This window comes from Dasypus novemcinctus, chromosome 11, assembly GCF_030445035.2.
Source record: "Dasypus novemcinctus isolate mDasNov1 chromosome 11, mDasNov1.1.hap2, whole genome shotgun sequence".
NCBI classification, from domain to species: domain Eukaryota; kingdom Metazoa; phylum Chordata; class Mammalia; order Cingulata; family Dasypodidae; genus Dasypus; species Dasypus novemcinctus.
Window position 1 is genome coordinate 56194725 of NC_080683.1, and position 23211 is coordinate 56217935.

Sequence of the window (23211 nt, forward strand, 5' to 3'; positions counted from 1 at the left end):
ACTCTGCCAGGAGCACAGCTAAGTATCATGGGGAGTGGGGAAGGGCTAGAGAGAGAGAGATGGTGCTGAGGACCATTTGGCAATTTGGCCTCAAGCTAAGAGTAGCAAAGCCACCAATAATGACTGAAAACCCTCACTCTAGGATATTGGCTTTTAGGGTAAAACTGGAAAAGGAGGAATAATTCATGTGTCTTCTGACAGATGTTTTCACGTTTTCTCTTAAAGGAAGGAAAGATGGAGGTTAAGAGAACAAACCCTGGCTCTGGCATTGGAGAAATCTGGGTTCAAAGCTACTTGACAAATACCTAATCAATTTTTGAGCCTCAGTGTGTTCATTTATTAAAAAAGATATTCACAAACAAAGAAATATATGCATTATGCTTCTTATCATCTGAAACTGTGGGTCTCCCTGGGCAATCTCCTTTAAAAGACAGCAGTAGAACTACAAAATCACAAGCTGATAAAAGAGCAGTTTCTTACCTGAAAGGAATTCATATAACGAAGGGAGCGAGGCAACATCGCGTTATTCCTTGCTAAGATCAACAGCAGCTCCAAGCACGTTGTGGCGGGCAGGGTTAGTGAGTGGACACTGATGTCACTTTCCCATGTACTGGCAAGCCTGAAATACACCAATATGTTAATTTCATCTTGTATCTGGTCTACATCAAAAGCTGGTATTTCTATAAATATACAAAAAATCTTTCAGTTGTGGGAAGAAAAGCAAGGTATACTAAATAGAAATAAATGGTTACAGTAAAAATTCACAGAGTAAATGTCCAGGATATATTTACAGTGATGTTGATCTATAATGGATAGCTTAGGCAATTTTTTCAGTTTGTCATTTTTCATGCTCAAAGTATAAAGAGTCATATGAAATGCAGTTTTATTTGTGAGGGGTCTCTTGAGGGATGGGGCCTAATAGCTAACACACTGAATGTTTCCTATCTTCTACATGTAATCCCTTGTTCAACCCTCAGTAAACTATGAAAAGGAACTATTGTTATCTCCATCCTACAGAAGGAGAAATTCTTTCTGCACTAGATATGTCCTAAAAAACATCTATGTTAGAGATTTTCAAACCTTGAAAAAGTGATATAACCCTTTTGCCCAACAAAATTATGTAAAAGACCTAATTTATAATACAAATAAAAGCAAAACTGCTCTGTTTGAGAGGGAAGGGTTGCCAGGAGGCTTCCCCTGCATCTTCCAGAGCAGCCCTTGGACCATCTCTTCTACATCCTGTAGAACCTATTTGAAAATCCTTTCATTTGAGAGATCAGGAAACAGAGAGCTGGAAAAATAAAGGGACTTGTGTGAGATAAAACAGATTTGTTAGAAAATGACAAAGTTGATTCTAGGATCCTGGTTTCCTGACAACCATGTAGTGTGTAGAATAAGGGGGGAAATTAGGAAATAATTATGAGAAAACAACACAGCAAGAATAACACGTCTTGTGCTGTCAACTATTTTACACTTGTGCATTTCCCACCTGTTCCCCTTCCAAAGTGTTTCTTATCACTGTCCTAATTTTTAAAGAGAAATACATTTTCACCCTTTCTATAAATTTCTCCCTGTAAAGCAATCTTTAACCATACCAGTGGTGAACAATGAAAGTTTTAGAAAACATCAGCAGTTAAAGGCAAAATGGATTTTAATACTTTAAGTCATAACAGATGGTTTATCTGTATCGTCAATGAGGTTACTTATTGTCCAGACACATTTCTAATGTGGGGTGGGAAATTTTAACTGTTCTTTGAAGAATTTGCCTAGTTGGACTGGAATAAGACACTGCTTACTTGCCTAAAAATGGTCCAATTTCAGCCAGGACATATTTGAGTAACTTTTTGGTGTTTTAAAAAATTATCTTACATTGATTGGATGTGCTATTCTTCCTGCTTTTACTAATTATATAGCATTCTCAATAGTCTCTGAATGGAAATAAAATGCTTGGTGCCCATGATAAAAGTTAAATTTAGTAGTAGTGCAGTGGCTATCTCTCCTTCCCCCTCCCTACTGGTACTCAAAAATAAGGATCCAGACAGTGTGGAAATTATCTTTGAGGAGTGTCATTTTTCAATTATTTTCCATTTCTCTTTTTGGCAGTAACATACTGGAATGAGAACAGAAAAACAGTAAATTATGCAAATAAATATTTTTAAAACAAAGTTATCTTAATTTACTATGGTTATAGCATGCTCTCCACAATGAATGTTTAAATTTCATAAGCCTTAGGCCTTATGTTTCTTTCTTCTGACTATCATTTTTCCTGCATCTAATATGTCCAGACACTGGGCCAGGCACTTTATTTATAGTCATCATTTCTAATCCTCACAGTAGCCCTGAATGGCAAGCTTTGTTCATTTCATTTTAAGGACAGGAAACCAACAGTCAGGGAGTTTAAGTGGTTGTCCAATATCATATAACTAGTAAGTGATAGATTCACACTCAGGTCAGCCAAGATCCAAAGCCTGTGTTCTCCACTATACCACAATGATCACTGAGGACAAAGTCCCTTTTGCCTTCTCCACTCAAACACTAAGTACAAGTTTAACAATTGAATCAGCTAACACCTATGTCCGATGTATGGTAAGTCTTTAGCTTGTAAAATATATATTTGCATATTCCCATCTTTCTGTAAGTTCTTTTACCCTTCTTGAACTGTTACCTTATTAAATATGGTCTAAAATTTCAATAAGAAAGATAGTAAGATGGACATGGGAAAAATTCATATGTTATGTTTAAGAGAAAAGAGGAAGACAGAAAATTCCATATACAGTACGATTTCAACATAACTTATATGCTGAGGAAAAGCATCAGAAGCAAATACAATGAATATAATGCCTATTTCCATTACAGGGAAACACTGCACTTTTTTATTTTCCAAGTGTTATTTTTATAATCAGAAACAAATTAAATATTAACAGCATAGAACAAAAAGACACTACAAGATGATTATAGGTATTCAAATTAACAGACAGAGAACTGGATAAAAGACAGTAAGCATGAGAAAAAGACAAGTATTCAACTTCTTCTGAATAAAAAGCTTAGTGCCAGATTTAAAGGCAAAGAAAAACCTAATTACTTTTAACTCATGGCATTTTGTTGATGAGGGTATTTTTCTCATAAAGACAGTCATTTCTCTTTCATATACATTCTCCTCCCAACAACCCACCTTAATGTTATACCCATAAATCTCTTAATCCTTGGTGGAAGGTCAGTTAGACCTAACCAAGAGAAAACTTAAATTGGCAAAAAGAAAAAGCAGCTGTACAGCATTTGGAATTATACAAGATCGCAAATAACAGGGGATAAAGTGGAAAAATAAAACTATAATATCATCCCAGCTTGTTGGCAGTAAGGCCTCAATCATTTGTTATTTTGAATTGAGGATTCTCCAGTGCCCATGAATCTAGAACTCATGGGCCAACTCCAGGAGCCAAGGGGATTCAGTCCTATTTATGGCTAAAATGCAACCTAGCTTTACCTGCTTTTAGGTAGTTTTTTTTTTTTTACAGGTTCATATTCTTTATTCAAACTTTGCAAAGAAATAGCATAAAATAATTCTTCCCCCCCACTCAGATACCATATTTGCCCACCAGGAACAATGACAGTTAAATATTACTTATGTTTTCTTCCAGAAATTTTCTATGCATCATACAAATAAGGTGTGTACCCACTCAAGTCCAGTGTTGTCACAGAGAAATGTAAAGGAAGTCATATATGTATGTTTTTATTTTTTGTCTTTTACTTTTTTATTATCTTTTTTTTTAAAAATACACAAATCACACAAGATGTTACAATAAAAAAATGTAAAAGGTTGCCATATACCCAACTCCCCCCACTCCTCCTACATCAACAACTTCTTTCATTAGTGCGGTACATTCACTGCATTTGATGAGTACAGTTTGGAGTACTGCTACACAGCATGGATTATAGTTTATGGTGTAGTTATACTCTCTCCCAGTCCATTCAGTGGGTTATGGCAGGATATATAATGTTCTGCATCTGTCCCTGCAATATCATTCAGGACAACACCAAGTCCTGAAAATGCCCCAATATCACACGTCTTTTTCCCTCTCTGCCTTCAGCAACTCTTGCAGCCACTGTCTCCACATCAGTGATATAACTTTCTTCCATTGCTAGAGTCACAATAATTCTATAGAACACCAGTAAGTCCACTCTAATCCATATTTTATTCCTCCATCCTGAGGAACCTAGGATGGCAATGTTCACTCTACCTGTAAATTGAGAGGGGGCTTAGATCTCACATGGCTGATATATGGAATTCTCCTGCTTGCAGTGTAGACTCTCTCGGTTCCCTGGTGTGGTGGTTGACCATCATCACTGTTAGCTGACGTGGGTAAGTCCAACGAATTGGAGAGTAAGTTTGCAACTCTGCTGATGCTCAGGGCCCAGCTGGCAAATAGACAGTCCAGGTTCAAGTCTCCTGAGCATACAACAACCCCATCACCAACCACAGGTTCAGTAAAAGTGACAGAAGAAGCATGCATAGAGAGGTTACATCTGAGTCCAACTCCACCACACTCAGGAGCACAAATTTCAAAGTAGGGCCCACTGGCAAGGCACTGAACTCCAGAGTCATCTGTCTTGACCATGACCTGGGTATCTCTGTAGCCCTCAGAAGCACCACTACCTGGGGTTGTATCTACTTGGGCTGTCTCTGAGATCCTGCTGAGATGTGCATAAGTGTGACCCCTCTGATGACCTCCTGACTCATTTTGAAGTCTCTTAGCCATATAAACTCATGTCTTTACCATTTCCCACTTTTATTCAAGGTCTTTTTCTATTTGCATCACCAGCTGGTGCTCAGCAGTAATCCTTGGTACCAGGGAGGCTCATCCCCAGGAGTCATGTCCCACACTGGGGGGAAGGTAATGCATTTATAGGCTGAGTTTGGCTTAGAGAGTGGCCACATTTGAGCAACATGGAGGTTCTCAGGAGGTAACTCTTAGGCACCTTGCAGATCTAGGCCTCGTTGAAATTTCAAGCACACAGGCTCATAAGCATAGTCATCAGTATCAAGGGCCCATCATTGAACCATCCTTCTTCTCTGGTCTTTGCCCTTGTACTTGGGGGATTGTTGATGCTGCATTGGGGAGTGCGACAGAGTTTCCCAGAATGGGAACTCAGCACTCTCAGTTGTCGTGTGATACTCTATCCTCTATGTCAATACCCAACGAACATCCAAATATATCTATATACCCTATATGCATGCCCTGGAGAACTCCCTCTACCCAAGCATCCCCCATCAATGACACCACACATTAGTGCTCCTCCTCTGACCTAACTGAACCCCTCTGTGATCCAAAACTAAAAAGAGGCAGGCATGATGATATTTCTCAATGGAGTTCTATGTTAAGTTAGCATTTGGACTGAAGCTGGCTGGCTAGGGTATCAGGGTGGTTTCTAGTACAGATTAAAGAATGTTTAAATGCTGCTTAAAGGTTTCTACATGCTGCTAAATAGCTATGGTGTGGTCTATCAAAAAAGCTACTCAAACAAAAATTAGAAACATGAGCCTTGCTTTGTTGCTCACCAGTGAGTCATCTTGGACAAGCACTCTACAGCCTCATTTCTTTATAACACTCTGGAGTAGGCACACAATTTGTCCAATGTATCAAATCACTGATATTTACACAAAAGGGTATTCATTACACTAATCATGACCACAATTTATAAAGAAAAAACATGATTACTTATATATAGCTACACCTGTCTCTACGTATATAACAACATTTGCATGCTATGAGAATCCAGTAACAGAATTATTTCACTTAATCCTCAACAATTTTTTATTCCTACTCAGGTGAAGAGTGTTGGGCTGATCCCACAACCAGTAAACAATGAAAAAGAAACTCAAATCATAATCCTCTCCATCAAGTCCCATTTTCTTTTTACTATACTATATTTTTTAAAGAATTCTATCCCCGAAGACTGAAAATTCCAAAAGCAAATAAAAGGGTAAATTTTAGGTATCTTAGAATAACCTCATTTTCTAATAATTTAAATAACCTTATTTTTAAAATTAGACAAACTAGCTGGACCTAACATGGCACAAACTGCTAATATTCATCCTGTCCTTTTTATTTCCACAATATATTTTTCACTGGTCCCAGGACTTATTTTTTTTTTTAACATCAAGATTTAAATGTTCTCTATAATTTTCATCACATGAAGTGGCCACACATATGGACAGAGACCGAAAATAATATATGAAAAACGCAAATAATTATTAAAGAAAGTTTCCCCAAAAACTTCAGTTAATGTTTTCACATTTTATCTTCAACAAGGAAGGAAGGGAGGAAGGGAGCAAGGGAGGGAAGGAAGGATGGGAAATGGCTTGGCAAACTTAAAATTCAGTTTATCTTAAAGCAATCACCAATCACATTATGTGGAATTTGGGGATGCACTGACTAAGGAGGCAGGGGTGACACTTGCAACTATCTTGCCATGGCTCAAGTATCAGTACAAATTTCAGTTAAAGATAAAAGTATTTTAAGAAACACAGGGCAATGTGCCAGAAGATGTACTGTGTTTAACAGTACAAATATGAGAGTATTCTCTAATGAACTATAACAAATGTACAATACTAATACATAGTGTTAATCATAGAAGGTGTATGGGAAAAATATACCAATTGTACATTATTGACTATAGTTAGTGGTTTTGTTCCACAACAATGCAAGGTGCTGGTGGAGCGGTGATATATAGGAATTCTGCACATTATATATGATTGTTTTGTAAGGCCACAACTTCTCTAATAATAATTAAAAAAAGGAACAGAGGGCAGAATCTAGATTTTTTTCTGGTATTTCTTATAAAGACATCATGGATTGTTAGAGCTAACTCAGTAATCTTCCACTATAAATTAACACAAAAGAATACTTCAAAGGGAACTAAGAACTAGAAAAATTGAAACCTACTTCTGTGATTTTTAAAGACATGGGAGAGGAAGATCTTTCCTAAGAGACCAGAACTGTCAGCCAGGTGACCTTAGTCTGAGAGCAAGCAGAGGATACACTATCCTTATTTCTGAACTTTCGCCTCAATAAAATTTCCTAGAGAATTGACTATGGCTTATCTATTTTTAAAGAGGGAACAAGAAGGGTAAAAAAAGAACTTTCTATCACTTCTGACAAATTTGATGAAACAGAATGAATCAAACACCATCAATATTAAGAAAAGAACTGCGGTCTAAAAACAAATGAGAAAATAGAGATGGTCTGCTTGGAAACACTGGGATCATTCAATGTAACATTACCTAAAATGATAAATAGAGATGGTAGTACAACTCTACCAAAAATTAAAATATTTCAAAGGAGGGCAACATATCACTTAGAGAAAAAAGTAATGATTGTCACTGTAGGCCCTGAGGGGAGGGGGAAAGAGGTATTGAATAGGTGCAATCAGTGTAACTGTGGGGCAATGGAAGTGTTCCATAAGATTATGCAAGGATGGATATAGTACATGTTAAATTACACCCAAAAATGTCTAGGGGCCTATAGGCTAAAATGTAAATCATAATGTAAAACTGGAGATAACTAAAAATTTAGAAAATTGTATAGTCTAAATTATAGACCACAATGCAAACCCAAGTGTAACCTTGTTTGAAAGCTATTGTCTCAATATCTGTACATCAGTTACAGTAAATATAGTGTGAACATGTAAGAAGATTATTGCTGGGCAAGAGACAAAGTGTCTGATGTTGAATATGTGGGAGTACTGTATATTGTATATATGAATTACTGTGGTCTAAAGCTTTTGTGAACAAGCTTAATAATTAGAAAAAAAGAAAAAGAAAGGACATAGACCCTGAGGAAGAGATGGAAGAAGTTGCTTTGCTAATGTGTATACAGGGCAACGCTTACTGCAGTGATGGAAGGCAAAACATCAAAAACAAAGCTTTTTCACTTTTAATTTTTTGATACCCCAATTTATTTTCACTTTAATTTTTCTAAATTAGTATGTATTCTATATCTAACCTCTAAACCCATCACTATATCCCATTTTACTATTAATGGAACCTGGCAATATATTGGGCTTCATTTTCAGGGAGGTTTTGGACCACAGAGGGGTTCGATTGTGGTGGGGGAGGAATACTGGTGTGGGGTGTTATTGGTGGGGGGCACATAGTTGGGAGGGAGTTCTCCAGGGCATATGTGTGGGATGTATAAAAGTGTTGGGATATTTTCATAATGGTTACAGTTGGGAACGATGGCTGGGGGAGTGCTGAATTCCCTGGCCGGGGGAACTCTGTCGCAATGCCCAATGGAACAGCAACAATCCTCTGAGTGCAATGGCTAAGACCAATAAGGAAGGATGATCTAACAATGAGCCCTTGATGCTAATGACTATGCTTGTGGGCCTGTGGGCCTGAAATAAGAACTAGGCCTAGAGCAGCAGGGTGCCTAAGAGTTACCTTCTGAAAGCCTCCATGTTGCTCAAATGTGGCCAGTCTCGAAGCCAAACTCAGCAGGTAAATTCCCCCCAGCATGGGACATGACTCCTGGAGATAAGCCTCCCTGGCACCAAGGGATTACTACCAAGTACCAGCTGATGATTTGGCTGGAGAATGACCTTGAATAAAAGGGTCAACTCAGACCAGCAGAATATCTCAGCCTACATGTAATATCAGGAATTAAAAATGCTTTTGACCCTGAATAAAAGGGGTAAATGGAAAGAACAAATGAGTTTATATGGCTATGAGTCTCCAAAAAAGAGCTGGGAGGTCATCAGAGAGGTCGCCCTTATGCACATCTCAGCAGAGTCCCAGAGACAGCAAAAGTAGATACAACCCCAGGTATTGGTTCTTCTGAGGGCTACAGAGACCCACAGGTTCTATGGACATGGCAGATGGACTTCAGTGCCATGTCAGTTGGCCCTACTTTGGAGTTTGTGGTCCTGAGTATGATGGAGTTGGACTCAGGTGTGAACTTTGTTCACAAACCTCTCCTGTCACTTTTACCGGACCTGTGGTTGGCTGGCTATGAGTCTCCAAAAAAGAGCTGGGAGGTCATCAGAGAGGTCGCCCTTATGCACATCTCAGCAGAGTCCCAAAGACAGCTAAAGTAGATACGACCCCAGGTATTGGTTCTTCTGAGGGCTACAGAGACCCACAGGTTCTATGGACATGGCAGATGGACTTCAGTGCCATGTCAGTTGGCCCTACTTTGGAGTTCGTGGTCCTGAGTATGATGGAGTTGGACTCAGGTGTGAACTTTGTTCACAAGCCTCTCCTGTCACTTTTACTGGACCTGTAAATCTCTGGATTGTCCATGTGATAGCCAGGCCCTGAGCCTCAACAGACTTTCAACTCCTACCCTCTGGTTTATTGGACTTACCCAGCCAGCTATCAGGGAAGTGAAAAAGGTCAACCACCACACCAGGGAGCCAAGACTGCCTGCAACTGAAAGCAGGAGAATTGCATCCAGCATCCATCTGGAATCTAAGCCCCCTCTTGATATAGATGTGGAGTGGACACAACCATTCTAAGGTCCACAGGATGGAGGAATAGAGTATGGATTAGAGTGTACTTACTGATACTCTATTCTGGAACTAATGTGATTAGTCGTGGAAGTAAATGTAACACTGAGATGGAGAAAGTGGACATGGTAGCTGCTGAGGGTGGGAATGGGAAGAAAAGATGTGATGTGGGGGCATTTTCAGGACTGGGAGGTGTCCTGGGTGGTACTGCAGGGACAGTTACTGGACAGTGTATGTCCTCCCATGGCCCACTGGGTGGACTGGGGGAGAGTGTAAACTGTGATGTGGACCATGGACCATGTGGAACAGCAGTGCTCAGAGATGTATTCACCAAGTGCAATGAATGTCCCATGATGATGAAGGAGGTTGTGGTTATGGGAGGAGTGGGGTGAGGGGGTGGGGGGTATATGGGGACCTCATTTTTTAAATGTAACATTAAAAATAAATTAATTTTAAAAAAGACTGATATAGTATAGGAGCTCTCATATGGAAATATTAAATTTAATCTCTTATTTCTCATATTCTACTAGTTGATCTGGACTCAGCTTTAGGAGAACCTAAGAAAGTAAATAGCCTACTAATGACATCAAAGTATGTTGTTTATATCTTTATCTTTTGAAAATTTAATCTTAAAGCTCTAACAATGATGAGCCCATCAATTTAAGTTCTTAAAATAGCCCAACAGGCAAATGACCACAATTTAGCACTAGCATCACTATAAACACACAACTATTTAATAGATAATGTGGATAAGGAATCAAAATCAACAAAAAAGTCTTACAAACCATTGTCAAAAACACAAAATTCTTAAACAACTAAAAGTATTGGTACAGCTTTATGATAAGCCTATTAACTTTTATACTTACCAATTTTAAAAATATTAATAAAATTAGACCTTGAAAAAGGCACCTACCCACTGCTGCTTATTAATATATTCATAATGTTCATTAATTAATTAACAGTATCACAAAAAATTTTTTCTTTGGAAATTACAGAAAAAACTTGACACTTTTAAATCATAAATATATTTTTTTCTTCAGCTCTCTTTGAATTAAAGGATTTTGAGAGAAGAAAATTTGGGTATACAATTTTTGTAATCTCAAGTTTCAAAAGTTGTCAAAGCTTGTCAAAGCAACATTCCCCCTTCCTACACATCAGGAAGCATGGGAAGATGGTTCTTTTTAAATAAGATACTAATAAGGCAAATTTTAAATTAAATGTATTCATTCATGCCAAAAAAATAGGACATTTTCATACATGTTGTATTATTGCAAGATGCCAGTTGCTGAGAACACAGAAATTATACTGGGAACACTTTTATTAGAGAAGAGAATCTAGTTTATGAACATTCCTACCAGAAACTGCATAAATAGAAGAGCTAGCATTAGAAACTTCACAATTAGAAATGGTCCATTTAAAGAAGCCAGTCACTCCCTCATATATATAGTTGTTGTTGCCATTGATAGTGTGGACATAGAAAATTTTAAACACGCAAAAGTTAGAGAGAAAAGTATAATAGACCTTTGTACCCATCACCCAGTTTAAAAGATCAGCATTACATGACCAACTCGGTTTTATCTACATCCCTACACAATACTCCCTGGTTCTGAATTATTCTGGAGCAAACCCCAGGCAGCATAGCATTTCAGTATGTATCTCTAAAAGATACTCTTTTATAAGAGGTAACAGCTAAATCATTTGTCACACTTTGAAAATATTAACAATAATTCCCTAATATCAGGTATCTAGTCAGTGTTTGAATTCCCTTATCTCTCATGATTTAAGAAAAGAAAATTTTTAATCTGGATCTAAATAAGGTCTATATATTGCAAGCATTGCAGATAATTGTTTGCTTTTTAAGCCATTCTTAATCTATAGGTCCCCCACCCCACCCCCACCACTTTAGCTGCAACTCATTTGTTCAAGATGCTATTTAACATGATCCTCTGGGGACTGCTGTATTTCCTGTTGACTAGTATTAGATCTATTAGATCTTAATCGAATTCAAGTTCAATTTCTGGTAAGACTGTCATGAGTGATGAATATTTCCATCTAGAAGTAAATAATGTCTGGTTATCTTTCTCTCTCTGGGATAGCAGCACTGCCTAGATCCATTACTTTGGGGATGGTAAAATAATACTACTCTAATTCTGTTTTGCTTCTTCATCTATTAGTTTGAATCTTTTAATAATGCAAATCTTTTTCTATTTGGTTACCTGAAAATATAGTCTATAAAGGAAAAGCAGGATAAATTACTTACTTTTTTTTATTTATTAAGTTTTCAAAATAATGTAATTGGTTCCTTAGGTTCCTAAAAAGGTGGCCAATGGAGTTTTAAAATTTTTTAAATAATTATGAATTCATAGAGTTAAAGGTATTGGTTTTAATTCATTGCAGTTACTACTTTTATTATTGCTTAAATTGTCTACTCTTTAGCCAATGGAAGTCCATTCATGGGCTTGGAGGCAGAGAGAAAAGAAAAAAAGAACTCTGAATGAACTTCAGTCATGCTGTGGGAGAACAAAAGAAATGCACTTGTGACTCTTGCCTTCTACAGGCTAAAACAGCCAGTTTCTGAGTTGGAAAATTTTCCCAGGCCAATAAGCCTTGTCCCAGTCCCCTAATATACCCTGCTTATTGTCTCTTTATTGGGCATTTCATTACTCATTAGCATCTGAATAAAGGGAGAAAAGAGAAGAACATACATGGTCAAAAAAGGAATTTGGGATGGTAGACCAGAAAGATAGAGGACTCTCTTCTCTACCAGAAAATTAACTAGAGGACAGGCTGAAATAGCCTGGGAAAAGTTCTCATAAGGTTTAGGAAACCAGGAGAAGGCTGGACACTGCCCAAAAGAGAGAGGGACAGAGAAGGAAAATTGTGACAATGGCAAAACTTGCATCAAGAATCAAAAAGCAGCAGAAATGCACAGTTTCCACCACAAACTACCCGTGAAAGAGAAAGAAATTGAGCATCTGAGTAAACTACCATCTTAATCAGATGCTGAGAAATCAGCAAAAAATTATGAGCTATACTAAGAAAATGGAAGACAAGTCCCAAGAAAAGGAATATTTCAAAACCCCAGAAGAGATGCAGGATTTGAGAAAACTAATTAATAAGATGCGCACAAATTTCCAAAATCAAATTAATGAGTTGAAAGATAATATGGATAAGAGATAAACACCATCAAGAAGACACTGAGCAAACACAAACAAGAATCAGAAGTCCTGAAGAGAAAAGCAACAGAGGTCAGGGGCATGAAAGACACCATAGATGAGATAAAAAGCACATTAAAGCAATACAACAGCAGTCTCAAAATGATAGAAGAAAGAATAAGTGACAACCAAGACAGAACAGCTGAAATTGAAGTGAGAAAAGAACAGAGAGAGGAAAGAATGGAAAAAATTGAGCAGAGGCAGAGGGAGATGAATAACAACATGGAACACAATAACATATATGTCATGGGAGTTCCAGAAGGAGAAAAGAAGGGAAAAGGGGCAGAAAGAGTATTTAAAGAAATAATAGCCAAAAATTTCCCAATTCTCTCAAAATATATGAACTTACATGTCCAAGAAGTGCACCATAACCCAACCAGAATAAATGTGAATAGACCCACTCCAAGATACATACTACTCAGAATGTCAAATATCAAAGATAAAGAGAAAATTCTGAAGGCACCAAGGGAGAAGCAAAACATCACATAAAAGGGACACCCAGTAAAACTTAGCGTGGATTTCTCATCAGAAACCATGGAGGCAAGAAGACAGTGGTATGATACAATTAGGACAGGGAAAGAGAAAAACTGCCAGCTAGATTTCTTTATCAAGCAAAACTGTCTTTCAAATATGAAGGTGAGTAAAAAAATATACACTAACAAACAAACAAAGAGGGTTCATAAAAAAGAATATTTAGGAAATATTAAAGGAAGGCTTAGAACCTCAAACAAAAAGAAAAGAGAGGCTTGGAGGAGAATATAGGAGAAAGAATAACAGAAAGAATAACCAAAGAGTAAAAATACAGATGAAAATATGATAGGACGTATGAAACCAAAGAAGAAAATGGTGAAAGCAAATAATGCATTTAGAGTAATATTGAATGTAAATAGATTAAACTCCCCAATCAAAAGATACAGGTTGACAGAATGGATTAAAAAACATTAGCCATCCATGTGCTGCCTACAAGAGACTCACCTTAGACCCAGGGATACAAACCAGCTCAAAGTGAAAGACTGAAAAAAGATACTCCATACAAAGAGTAACCAAAAAAGAGCAGGGGTGGCTATACTAATATTGGAAAAAAGACTTCGAATGCAAAAAAGTTGTAAGAGATACAGAAGGCCATTATATATATTAATAAAAGGGACAATCCACCAGGAAGATATAACAGTCATAAATATCTATGCATCTCACCAGAGTACCCCAAAATACCTGAAGCAAACTCTGGCAAAACTGAAAGAGAAACAGACATAACAGACATCTCTACAATAATCACTGGAGACTTCAACACCCCACTCACATCATTAGATAGAAAAATTAGACAGAAGATCAACAAAGAAACAGAGAACTTAACAATATGATAAATGAGTTAGACCTAACAGTGTATACAGAACATTGCACCCAAACCAAGTGGGTTACACATTCTTCTCAAGTGCCCATGGATCCTTCTCCAGGTCAGACCACGTGTTAGGTCAAAACGCAGCTCTCAATAAATATAAAAAGATTGAAATCATACAAAGCACCTTCTAAGAACTTAATGGAATGAAACCAGAGATCAATAATGGACAGGAAAAAGGTAAATTCGCAGATGAGTAGAGGCTAAACAACATATTCCTAAATAATCAGTGGGTCAAATAAGAAATTGCAAGTAAAATCCATAAATACGCTGAGTCAAATGAAAACAAGAATATAACTTATCAAAACTTATGGGATACAGTGAAGGTAGTCTTGAGAGGGAAATTTATAGCCCTGAACAACTATATTAAAAAAGAAGAAAGGGCGGCAGACTTGGCCCAGTGGTTAGGGCATCCGTCTACCACATGGGAGGTCTGCGGTTCAAACCCGGGCCTCCTTGACCCATGTGGAGCTGGCCCATGCGCAGTGCTGATGCGCACAAGGAGTGCCATGCCACGCAGGGGTGTCCCCCACGTAGGGGAGCCCCACACGCAAGGAGTGCGCCCTGTAAGGAGAGCCACCCAGCGGGAAAGAAAGTGCAGCCTGCCCAGGAATGTCGCCACCCACACAGAGAGCTGACACAACAAGACGACGTAACAAAAAGAAACACAGATTCCTGTGCCGGTGACAACAACAGAAGCAGACAAAGAAGATGCAGCAAATAGACACAGAGAACAGACAACTGGGGTGGGGGGTGGGGAAGGGGAGAGAAATAAATAAATAAATAAAATTTTTTTAAAAAAGGAAGAAAGAACTAAACTCAAAAATTTAAACAACTAGAGAAACTAGAAATAATAAAGATTAGAACAGAAACAAATGAAACTGAGAACAAAAAAAAAACAACAATAAGGAAAATCAACAAAACCAAAAGCTGTTTTTTTTGAGAGCAATAAAAATAAATCCCTAGCTAGACTAACAGAGAACAAAAGAGAGAAGATGCGAATAAATACAGCCAGAAATGAAAGGGGGAAGTTACAACTGACCCCACAGAAATAAAAAGGATCATAAGAGGATATTATGAGAAAGTTTATGCCAACAAACTGGACAACCTAGATGAAATGGACAAATTCCTAGAAATGCACAAACAACCTATATTGACATTGCAAAAAATACAAGAACTTAACAATCACATTTAAAGAGACTGAATTTGTCATCAGCAAAGAAACACAGATTCCCGTGCCACTGACAACAACAGAAGCAGACAAAGAAGATGCAGCAAATGGACACAGAGAACAGACAACCGGGGTGGGGAGGGGGGGAAGGGGAGAGAAACAAATAAATAAATAAATCTTAAAAAAAAAAAGTCTCAACAAAATACTTGCAAGCTGGATCTAACAGCATATCAAAAGACTTATACATCACAATCAAGTGGCATTTATTCCTGTTATACAGGCTGATTCAACATTAGAAAATAAATCAATGTAATACACCACATTAACAAATTGAAGGGGAAAAAAAAGTACATGATTATCTCAACTGATACAGAAAAGGCATTCAACAAAATCTAGCATTATTTCTTGATAAAAACTGTTCAAAAGATAGGAATAGAAGGAAAATTCCTGACTATGATAAAATGCATATATGAAAAACCCACCGCCAACATCGTACTCAATGGGGAAAGGTTGAAAACTTTCTCTCAGATTGAGAACAAGACAAGTATGCCCACTGTCACCACTGTTATTCAACATTGTACTACAAGTTCTAGCTAGAGCAATTAGACAAGAAAAAAAATTAAAGGAATCCAAATTAAAAAAGAGGAAGTAAAACTCTATTTGCAGATGACATGATCCTATATTTAGAAAATTTTGAAATGTCTACAACAAAGCTACTCGAGCCAATAAATGAGTTCAGCAAAGTGGCAGGATACAAGATCAACATGTGAAAATCAGTAATGTTTTTGTACACTAGTATTGAACAATCTGAGGAGGAAATGAGGAAAAAAATTCCATTTACAACAGCAATAAAGAGACTCAAATATCTAGGAATCAATTTAACAAAAGTAGTACAGGACCTTTATGCAGAAAACTACAAAACACTGCTAAAAGAAATCAGTGAAGACCTAAACAAATGGAAAGACATTCCTTGTTTATGGATTGGAAGACTAAATATGATGATGATGTTAACCATACCCAAACTGATTTAAAGATTCAATGCAATACCAATCAAAATTCCAAAGGCCTACTTTCCTGAAATAGAAAAGGCAATTACAAAGGTCATTTGGAAGAGAAAGGGGTCCCGAAAAGCCAAAAGCATTCTAAAAAAAAAAAAAAAAAGCACATGGTAGGAATTTCACTGCCTGGCTTGAAACATATTACAAAGCTACAGAGGTCAAAACAGCATGGTTTGACTTTAAAATGCTGTTTGACCTAAAGTAAGGGGGAAATGGAAAGGAGAAATGAGTTTATATGGCTACGAGTTTCTAAAAAAGAGTCTGGAGGCTGGCAGAAGGTTTGCCCTCATGCACAACTGAGCAGAGTCAGAGAGACAGATAAAGCAGATACAACCCCCAGATATTGGTTCCTTTGAGGGCTAAAGAGACCCATGGCAGTTATGGTCATGGCCGATGGGGTTAACTACCAGGGCAGATGGCCCCTCTTTGGAAATGGTGTTTATGTGGGATGAATCTGGACTCAGATGGGATCTCCCTTCATAAGACTTTCATGCTAATGTGCTGGAGGTGCAGTTAATGTTGGGGTTTAAGATATATTTAGGGGATTTGAATCTCTGGACTGACAATGTAATAGCCAGATCCTGAGCCTCAACAGACTCCAGCACCTACAATCTGATTTATTGGACTTACCACACTCAGCTAAGATGGAGGTGAAGAAGGACAACCACCACACCATGGAGCCTAGAGTGATTACAACTGAAAATGGGAGGATTGCATCCAGCATCCAGGTGGAATCTGAGCCTCCTCTTGACATAAAGGTGCAATGGACACAACCAATCCAGTGTCCACATAGAAGAGGTGGCATTGGATTGGGAAAAGTGGACATAATGGACAAAGGGTATGGGGAAAGGCAGGAAGAGATGAGAGGTGGAGGCGTCTTCGGGACATGGAGCTGCCCTGGATGGTGCTTCAGAGGTAATCACCGGACATTGTAAATCCTCACAGGGCCTACATGATGGAATAGAGGAGAGTATGGGCCATGATGTGAACCAATGTATATGAGGTGCAGAGGTGCCCAAAGATGTACTTACCAAATCCAATGGATGTGTCATGATGATGGGAACGAGTGTTGTTGGGGGGGGGAGAGGGGGGGTGGGGGGGTGGGGTTGAATGGGACCTCACATATATATTTTTAATGTAATATTATTACAAAGTCAATAAAAAATAAAAAAATTAAAAAAAAAAAAAAAAAAAAACAAAAACAGCATGGTAGTGGAAAGTGGATTTGGCTAACTGGTAGAGCATCCGCCTGCTACATGGGGGGTCCGGGGTTTGAACCTGGGGCCTCCTGGCCCATGCGCAGTGCTGATGCGCGTGGGGAGTGCTGTGCCATGCAAGAGTGTCCCCCATGTGGGGAGCCCCATGTGCAGGGAGTGCACCCCATAGGGAGAGCCACTCCATGCAAAAAAGGCACAGCCTGCCCAGGAGTGGCACCGCGCACGTGGAGAGTTGACGCAACAAAGGGAGACACAGATTCCTGGTGCTGCTGATGGGGACGTGAATGGACACAGAGGAACGCGCACGGTGAAAAGACACAGAAAGCAGACAACACAGTGCGGGGGGAAGGGGAGAGATGAAAAAAGACGATAGATCTTTAAAACAAAAACAACATGTCAGTGAACGCAGACACATTGATCAGTGGAACAGAACTGAGAGTCCAGAAATAAACCCTCACCTATGCAGTCAACTGGTTTTTGACAAACCTACCAAACCCATGTTGATATGACAGAACATTCTCTTTAATAAATGGTGCTGGGATAATTGGATTTCTATAATGAATAGATTGAATGAGGGTCCCTATCTCACTCTTTATATAAGAATCAAATTGGGATTTGGATGTGGCTCAAGCAATTGGGCTCCCATCTACCATATAGTAGGTTCGGGGTTCGAATTCCTAGGCCTCCTGGTGAAAGGCAAGCTGGCCCATGTGGCGAGCTGACCTGAGTGGAGAACCAACCAACACGGAGTGCTGTTCCATGCAGGAATGCTGACCCGCACAGGAGTGCTGGCTGCTCAGAGAGCTGGCCTGCCTAGAGAGCAGGTGTATCAAGATGACACAACAAAAGAGATAATATGAGACACAGCTGACCAGGGAGCCAGATGGTACAAGAGACTGAGCACTTCTCTCCCACTCCAGATGGTCCCAGGATCGGTTCCCAGTGCCACCTAAAGAAAAGACAAGTAGACACAGAAGAACACTCAGAGAGCAGACAGGGAGCATAAAACAATGAGGGGGTAGGGCATAAATAAGTAAATAAATAGACAGATAAAAGCTTTAAAAAAAAAATGAAACAACTCAAAATGGATCAAAAGCCTAAATATAAAAGACTGGACCATAAAACTACTAGAAGCAAATGTATGGAAACATCTTAAAGACCATGTGGTAGGTGGTGGTTCCTTGGACCTTACACCCAAAGCATGTGCAACAAAAGAAAACATAGATAAATGGGACCTCCTCAAAATCAAACACTTTTGCACCTCACAGAACTTTGTCAAAATGGTGAATAGGCAGCCAACTCAATGGGAGAAAACATTTGGAAATCGTATGTCTGATAAGGGTTTAATATCCATGATATATAAAGAGATCTTACAACTCAACAATAAAAATACAAACCCAATTAAAAAATGCACTGAAGACTTGAATATATAATTGCCCAAAAAAGAAATAAAAAATGACAAAAAAACACATGAAAGAATGTTCAACAACACTCATAATTAGGGAAATGCAAATCAATCAAAACTATAATGAGATATCATGTCATACTTATCAGAATGGCCACTATTAAAAAGACAGATAACTCCAAGTATTAGAGAGGATGTGGAGAGACAGGAATACTTACTGTTGGTGGGAATGCAGAATGGTACAGCCACTGTGGAGAACTGTCTGGCAGGTTCTAAAGAATCTGAATAGAGATTTGTCACATGACCCCACAATACCACTACTAGGTATATACCCAGAAGAACTGAGAGCAGTGACATGAACAAACATCTGTTCATAGCGGCATTATTCATGATTTCCAAAAGGTGGAACCATTTCAGGTGTCCATCAACAGATGAATGGATAAACAAACTGTGGTATACTCACACAACGGAATATTATGCAGGAGTAAGAAGAAATGAAGTCATAAAGCATAAGACAACATGGATGAAGCTGAGGACATTATATTGAGTGAAGCAAGCAGATAGAAAAGAACTATGTGTTACTATGAACAAATATATTGTTTAACATATTGTATGATTCTATTTATTAAAATGTAAATATATATCAGTTATAATCAATTTATAAAGATGAAAAATGCTCTCATGCATTGCTGGATGTAAAATGGTACAGGCTCTTTAGAAAAGAGACTAGCATTGGAAAACAGACTGGCAGTTCCTCAAAGGGCAGAGTTACCACATGGCCCAACAATTCCTCTCCTAGACATAGACCTCAAAGAACTGAAAACATATTCATATCGTACATGAATGTTCACAACAGCATTATTCATTATAGCCAAAAAGTGGAAACAATCCAATGTCCATCACCTGAAATGGATATACAAAATATGGCATATTCATATAATCAAATCTTATTCATTGTTGATGAACAACATCGATGAACCTTGAAAACATTATGCTAAGAGAAAGAAGCCCGACAAAAAGGCCATATAATGTATGATTCCAGTTAGAAGAAATGCCCATAATAGGCAAATCCTAATAGAGAAAAAACAGACCAGTGGTTGCCAGGGACTGGTGGGAGGGGGAAATAGGGATTGACTACTAATGGGTAGAGTTTCATTTCTGGGTGATAAAAATGTTCTTGAATCAAATGGTGATGGTTGCTCACCTTGTGAACATACTGAAAACCACCTTAAAGTAACAAATTTTATGTTACGTGAATTATATATCAAATTTTAAAAAAGGAATTTGAGGAAAAATTAAATCAGCTTTGGGGATATATATATATATTTGGCTCTGTCTTATTGATATGGATGAGTATTGAATATACTGGCTTAATTATGTAATAATGAAGTAGTAAAAACATTCCCAACAGAAACTGAAATATTCTAATGTTATTAACTCTAGATGTTTACTTACAAGCAGAGGAACATGAGACAAACTGGCCTTTAACTTATGCAGTTCAGTAGGTAAATATTAATTTTAAATATTTATTTTGATTTTATTTTATGATTCTCATACTGTGTCACGAAAATCAAGCTCCCAATTATTTATCTTGTCAGGTTGGCATTTACTCATTTGTCCTTTCTTTATTTTTTCCTATTTCTTCATTCTTCTATTTCTTTCATGTCTTCCTACTTTTTATTTTGAGATAGTTGTAAGAAATCTCACAAAGAGATCATGTAACCCCTTTACCCAGTTTCCCTAAATGGACCCATCCTGGATAACTATATTAACCTTGGAAGGTTCCACCAACCTTTCACAGATCTTACCAGTCTGACATGCACTCACTTTTGTGTACATGTATGTATATTTTTGCAATTTTATCACACGTGTAGATATTTGTGACGACCGCTCTAGTCAAGACACAGAACAGTTTTCTTACAAGGATCCTTTGTGTTACCCTTTCACAATCACAGCCACTACTTCCCTCCTTCCACAACTCCCTAACCCCTGGTAACCACCAATCTGTTCTCCATCTCTGTAACTATGTCATTTCAAGAATGTTATATTATTTGAATAGGAGTGCATGTAATCTACTGAGACTGGCTTTTTTCACTCACTGTAAATTCCCTGAGATCCATCCAAGTTAATGTGTGTATCAGTAATTTGTTCCCTTTTACTGCTGAGTAGTATTCAATGCAAGGTGCACCACATTTTGTTAAACCATTTACTCACTGAAGGACAGTTTTGGGCCATCACAAATAAAGCTGCTATGAACGCTTGAGTCCAGATTTTTATGTGAACATCTGTTTTCGTTTCTCTGGGATAAAAGCTCAAGAGGGGCTGGATCATATGATAAGTATATACTTTTGTTTTGGAGGTACCAGGAATTGAACCTAGGACCTTGTACATGGGAAGTAGATGCTCAACCACTAAGCTACATCTGCTTTCCAATGAGAGTTGGTTTATTTATTGGTTTTTTGTTAGGAGGTACTGGGGATCAAACCCGGGACCTTGCACATGGGAAGCAGGTGCTCAATCACTTGGGCTACATCCATTCACAAGCATGTTTTAAAGCTCTTAATTTTAATGTTTTAATGCCTTAATTTTAAAGTTCTGTGTTCTGTTTAAGAAATATTTGTCAAACCCATATATTTTTTTTAAGATTTATTTTTATTTTTATTTCTTGCCCCTCCCTCCCCACTCCCAGTTGTCCGCTTTCTGTGTCCATTTGCTGTGTGTTCTTCTGTGCCCACTTATATTCTTGTCAGCAGCACCAGGAATCTGGTTTCTTTTTGTTGCATCAGCTCTCCGTGTGTGCGGCGCCACTCCTGGGCAGCCTGTACTTTTTTCACTCTGGGTGGCTCTCCTTACTGGGCACACTACTTGCATGTGGGGCTCCCCTACGCAGGGAACACCCCTGTGTGGCACGGCACTTCTTGCGCACATCAGCACTGCGTGTGGGCCAGCTCATCACACAGGTCAGGAGCCCTGGGTTTGAACCTTGGACCTCCCATGTGGTAGGCAGATGCTCTAGCTGTTGAGCCAAATCTGCTTCCCAAACCCCACATTTTAATGCATTCTCCTTGTCTTCCCTCCCTCACTTCTCTCTCTTCTTCCCTCAAAGTCAACTGCTTTGGCTCTAATAATTCACTCTTTAATTACTGTATAACAGTTCAAGATGTGTATATCAAAATATTGTGTATGTCCAAAATATTATAAATATTGAGATATTGATATTGTGACTGTCCAAAGGTATATATGTCCAAAATATTATAGATATAGCTACCTTTGAGATCTACTTTTTTTTCTTCAGTTTTTTTTTTCCCCCTGCTACGAAATGCTACAATAATAGTTTTATTATGTATCCTTTTATTCTGGTACTTTTATTTCTCAGGAGTGGGACTATCAGCTTGAAGGGTATATATCTTTTTAATTTGAATAGGTTTTTCCAGAAACACTATGCCAATTCACATTTCTACTAGAGTCACAAGAGCACCCTTTTCTCCATAGTCTTATCAATGTGTTAACATCTGATGGATGAATGTTTGATGGAAGCAAAATTATACTACATTATGAATTTAGTTTACATTTGCCTTTTTCCAGTGGATTTGAGCATCATTTCCTATATTTGTTGGCTGTTTGGATTTGCTTCCTATAAATTGTTTCTTTTTTATTTTTATTTTTTCAACGTGTTGCTGAGTCGCTGTGGACTACCTCATTGTTCAACTCCAGAGGATGCCATCAGTCACCCTGGCTACTTACCAGGCCTCTTCTTGTCAATTTGTAAGGAACACTCAAAGGCAAACTTTAAACTAAATGTCAAAACATAAAATCATTCAATTGACGATCAGAAAATAAACAGGGATGTTTACTACCACCATGATTAGCCAACATTTTCTATAAAGAAGCTAAAATTAACTCCTTTTTTCTTGGTGATATATTTTACCTAGAAAGCCCAAGAAACTACTTTTAATAATAAGAGTTAATAAGAAAATTTGGCCAAGATAATTAAATAAAAACCAAGAGTTTCTCTATTATCCAGGGGTAGGGTGCAGGGAGGGAGCCTAGAAATAATAATGGAAAAAAGTGTTTTTTCTTCTTTCACAATAGGAACTAAGACTATAAAACATTTGGGAATAAAATTTTTTTAAAAGTCAAGGGCCTACAGAAAGAAAACTATACAACCTTTCTCATGAATATAAAACAAGGGAAATGGACTTGGCCCAATGGATAGGGCATCCGCCTACCACATGGGAGGTCTGC

General features: G+C 38.1%; 1 protein-coding gene across 2 annotated transcripts in view; it reads right to left on the reverse strand.

The window, feature by feature from the left end:
* UBE3D (ubiquitin protein ligase E3D) overlaps positions 1-23211 on the reverse strand; it is a 188386-nt gene that overhangs the window by 71655 nt on the left and 93520 nt on the right. The window contains exon 9 of one of the 2 annotated variants that reach the window (XM_058307084.2): positions 481-619. In XM_058307084.2, coding sequence (XP_058163067.1) covers positions 481-619 — 139 coding nt within the window. Of the gene's footprint in view, positions 1-450; positions 620-23211 lie in introns of those variants that run through there. The other variant, XM_023589982.3, reaches the window with a different exon arrangement.